Source organism: Dipodomys ordii, unplaced genomic scaffold, assembly GCF_000151885.1.
Source record: "Dipodomys ordii isolate 6190 unplaced genomic scaffold, Dord_2.0 Scaffold15402, whole genome shotgun sequence".
Classification (NCBI taxonomy): domain Eukaryota; kingdom Metazoa; phylum Chordata; class Mammalia; order Rodentia; family Heteromyidae; genus Dipodomys; species Dipodomys ordii.
Window position 1 is genome coordinate 1 of NW_012282614.1, and position 3,136 is coordinate 3,136.

Consider the following 3,136-nt stretch of genomic DNA (forward strand, 5'->3'; position numbering starts at 1 on the left):
CGGGGTGCGCCCAGGCCTCAGCTGCCTCCCGCCTCACCGCAGGCTGCGCCTTCCCCTACGCCGCTTACTCCATGCCGGCCTCCTGGCTGCACAGCCGCCTGCACCAGCTCTTTGTGCCCGCCGCGGCGCTCAACTCCTTCCTCTGCACCAGCCTCTCCTGCTACTCGCGGTAGGTGTTCAAAACGCGCGCGTGCGCGGGGCAGGGAACTCCAGGCAGAGGGACCAAAGGGGACAGCTCCACTGCCCTTGAGCGATGCGAGTGAAGAGCTTGCTATTACCATGATCTCCTTTCGTTCTCGCAGCCTCCTGAGAGGCAGCTGTCCGCCCATTTCAAAGATGTGACCATTTATTGAGGAATCATGTGACCCAAGGGCTTAGTCACCAAGTTTCATTCACACCCATTTCAGTCCAAGATGCCCTCCCCTCTCCTGACTCATACCCTGCCAGGGATGGAGACCAGATCGCCCTTTCTCCTTGCTCAGTTTCCCGGAGATGGAGAGCCCTGGGCTTAGTAAGGCCCTCCGCACAGCCGCGTTCGCCTACCCCTTCCTGTTTGACAACCTCCCACTCTTCTACAGGGTAAGAGTGCCGAGGACCTCAATTGAGGCCCTGCCTCCTGTTTAAACTGTCACAGTGCCCGTTCAGACTGCTACTCTGCCTTCAGCCTAATCTCATTTCCAATCCCGAGATCCCTGACATACCATTTCTGGTCCCATATTCCATACTATCAGCCCTGCTTTCCCTTGGCAGCTCGGATTGTGCTGGGGCAGGGCCCGCAGCTGTGGGCAGGAGACACTGAGCACCAGCCACAGCTACCACCTCCTCTGTGCACTGCTCACTGGCTTCCTCTTTGCTTCACGCCTGCCTGAGCGGCTGGCACCTGGACGCTTTGACTACATAGGTGAGTGCACTGAGCCTAGCCTGGCCTGGAAAAGTGAGGTGGTAACCCAGGAGCACAGAGAAAAGGGCTGAGTAGTAAATGGGTATTCCAGCCTGAGGAAGGATCCCCTCCCTTTCCTAACATCTTTCCTCTGATGGTCCTGCCTCTCACTTTTCAACAAGCAGCAGATGCTTTATTCAATTCAGCTTGGGAATCAGGGTTGTTTTTTGTTTTTGTTTTTCCCTCCCCATGGTATAGTGGAGCGGCAGGCAGAGGATGGTGGCTTGCTCTGGGACACAGGGTAAGGACAGCCTTGAGAATGGACCTTACTCTGTCCCATGTTCCTTCTAGGCCACAGCCACCAGCTCTTCCACATCTGTGCAGTACTGGGCACCCACTTCCAGCTGGAGGCCGTGCTTGCTGATATGGGATCTCGCGGAGCCTGGCTGGCCTCACAGGAGCCTCCACTAGGCCTGGAGGGCACAGTAGCCACACTGGGTGTGGCAGTAGCTGGTAACCTGCTCATCATTGCTGCCTTCACAGCCACCTTGCTTCAGGCCCCTAGTACCTGCCCCCTGCTGCAGGGTAGCCCGCTGGATGTGGGATCCCAAGCTAAACAACAGTAAAGTGCATCTCTGACCCTAGCCTAGAGGGATGCAGAGGCCTGGTCCCAGTACTGTAAAGGTATCCAGAGCTGGGCCTGAGTTGGGGACATCTCAGAGCCAAGAATCGATGAGGAGAGGCAAAGGAGAGAGGGCAGAGAAGAGGGAGGCCGAAGGACTGGTAGAGATGGAGAGGGACCCAAGGGGCTTCTGATGGAGTGGAGGAAGTGTTGAGGGTCTGTGAGGGGAGACTATTTTCAGGCTGGGGCTGTAGGAAGGGAGGTACTGGGGCTTTTTCCTCTTGCCCTGCTTCTGGTGCTCTTGAAGTATGTTCAGCCCAGAGAGAACTGACACAACTAACCCAGGCCACCCTGAATGCTTCTTAATCTGGTGTGTGTGGGGGAGGGGGCAGGAAGGGAGATGGAGGGACTGGGGGACAGCACACCCTTGCCCCTACCCACCACCCAATGTGCTCTTTGCTAGAGATGAGTTTGTCCTAGTCACAACTGTGTGCCAGGTGTTTAGGCCTTTGGAGGGCTGGTCTGTTTGGGAGTAGATTGAAGTTGGGAGTCCTAAGATAGGAGGAACCCTGATTACACTTTAGAAGGCCATTGCCCATGTTTGGTGGAACAAAACAGATACAATAAATAAGTCAATTGACTTTGGGAAGCAGTTTCTGGAACTGGAGCTGAATCCTTTCCAACGCCAAGCCCTCCCTTCACACTCCACAAACTGGACAGACTCAGACCCTCTGGACTTTATTTTGAAGCAGCTGGGATGTTCACACGTGCAGGGCAGACGGGGAATGAGGAGGGAAGGGTCCCAGAGAGGAGCCAGGCTGCACTAACCACCTACAGTCCATGCCCTAGACCGGGCCATAGAAGCGTTGATAGGCATCTTGGAAGCCGATTTGGTCAGCCAGTTCATCGCAGTTGGGGTTCAATTCACATACCTCCCTCTTGGGCTCCAGGGGATCTGGGTAGGGGGCTGGGGCTCTGAAAAGACCCCAAAGTGGCATTACCACCATGCAAAGGGCCCTCCCCCTCTTCCCATTGCACAGACCCTCTACTAGGAAGGACTGCCCTGCTCCATAACCCCTAGCAGCCAAGGGAGGCCACCCTACTGCAACTTTCCCCTGCCATTCTAGAAACAGAGGGCTGGGGCCTAGGACCTTCTTTCGGCTTACCCCTGCCCCTGGTCCACGTAGCGCCGGGGTCTCTTCATCAGCTCGCTGCCTTCCTTCTTGGATTTGAAGGCTGTGGAGCAGAGGGGCAGGGATCAGCTGGCTCTTTCTAATGGCCAGATAGAAAGTAGTAGAAATGGAGAATGGGGCTGAGGAAAGGAGGATAAGGGAGGATTGACACGGGTCAGGCCTAGCCCCCTGTACCTGTACCTTTGCCAGACTCCGCACCACTGGGCTTCCCATCTGCAAAGAAAAAGGAACTGGTTTGCACCTGTCCTTTCCTAGGGCCTCAACTTCCTGCCCCCACTTTTCTGGAAATTTGCTCTGCCTTCCTTTCTCTACACAAATTGCCAGAGCTTATAAGAAGGTAGCTAGAAGCCGGGCACTGGTGGCTCACGCCTGTAATCCTAGCTACTCAGGAGGCTGAGATCTGAGGATCGCGGTTCAAAGCCAGCCCGGGCAGGAGAGACC

At 55.8% G+C, this 3,136-nt stretch overlaps 2 protein-coding genes across 2 annotated transcripts; one reads left to right on the forward strand and one right to left on the reverse strand.

The window, feature by feature from the left end:
* Positions 1–42: 42 nt before the first annotated feature.
* On the forward strand, positions 43–2,111 carry LOC106002631 (progestin and adipoQ receptor family member 6; the record flags this gene model as incomplete). The annotated part of the gene is made up of 4 exons (XM_013037480.1): positions 43–169; positions 483–579; positions 751–901; positions 1,232–2,111. Coding segments are annotated over 4 exons (650 nt in total), but the record flags the coding sequence as incomplete, so codon positions are not given.
* A 113-nt stretch (positions 2,112–2,224) lies between these two features.
* Bglap (bone gamma-carboxyglutamate (gla) protein) lies at positions 2,225–2,925 on the reverse strand (the record flags this gene model as incomplete). The annotated part of the gene is made up of 3 exons (XM_013037481.1): positions 2,225–2,477; positions 2,669–2,738; positions 2,870–2,925. Coding segments are annotated over 3 exons (256 nt in total), but the record flags the coding sequence as incomplete, so codon positions are not given.
* Between the last annotated feature and the right edge of the window lie 211 nt (positions 2,926–3,136).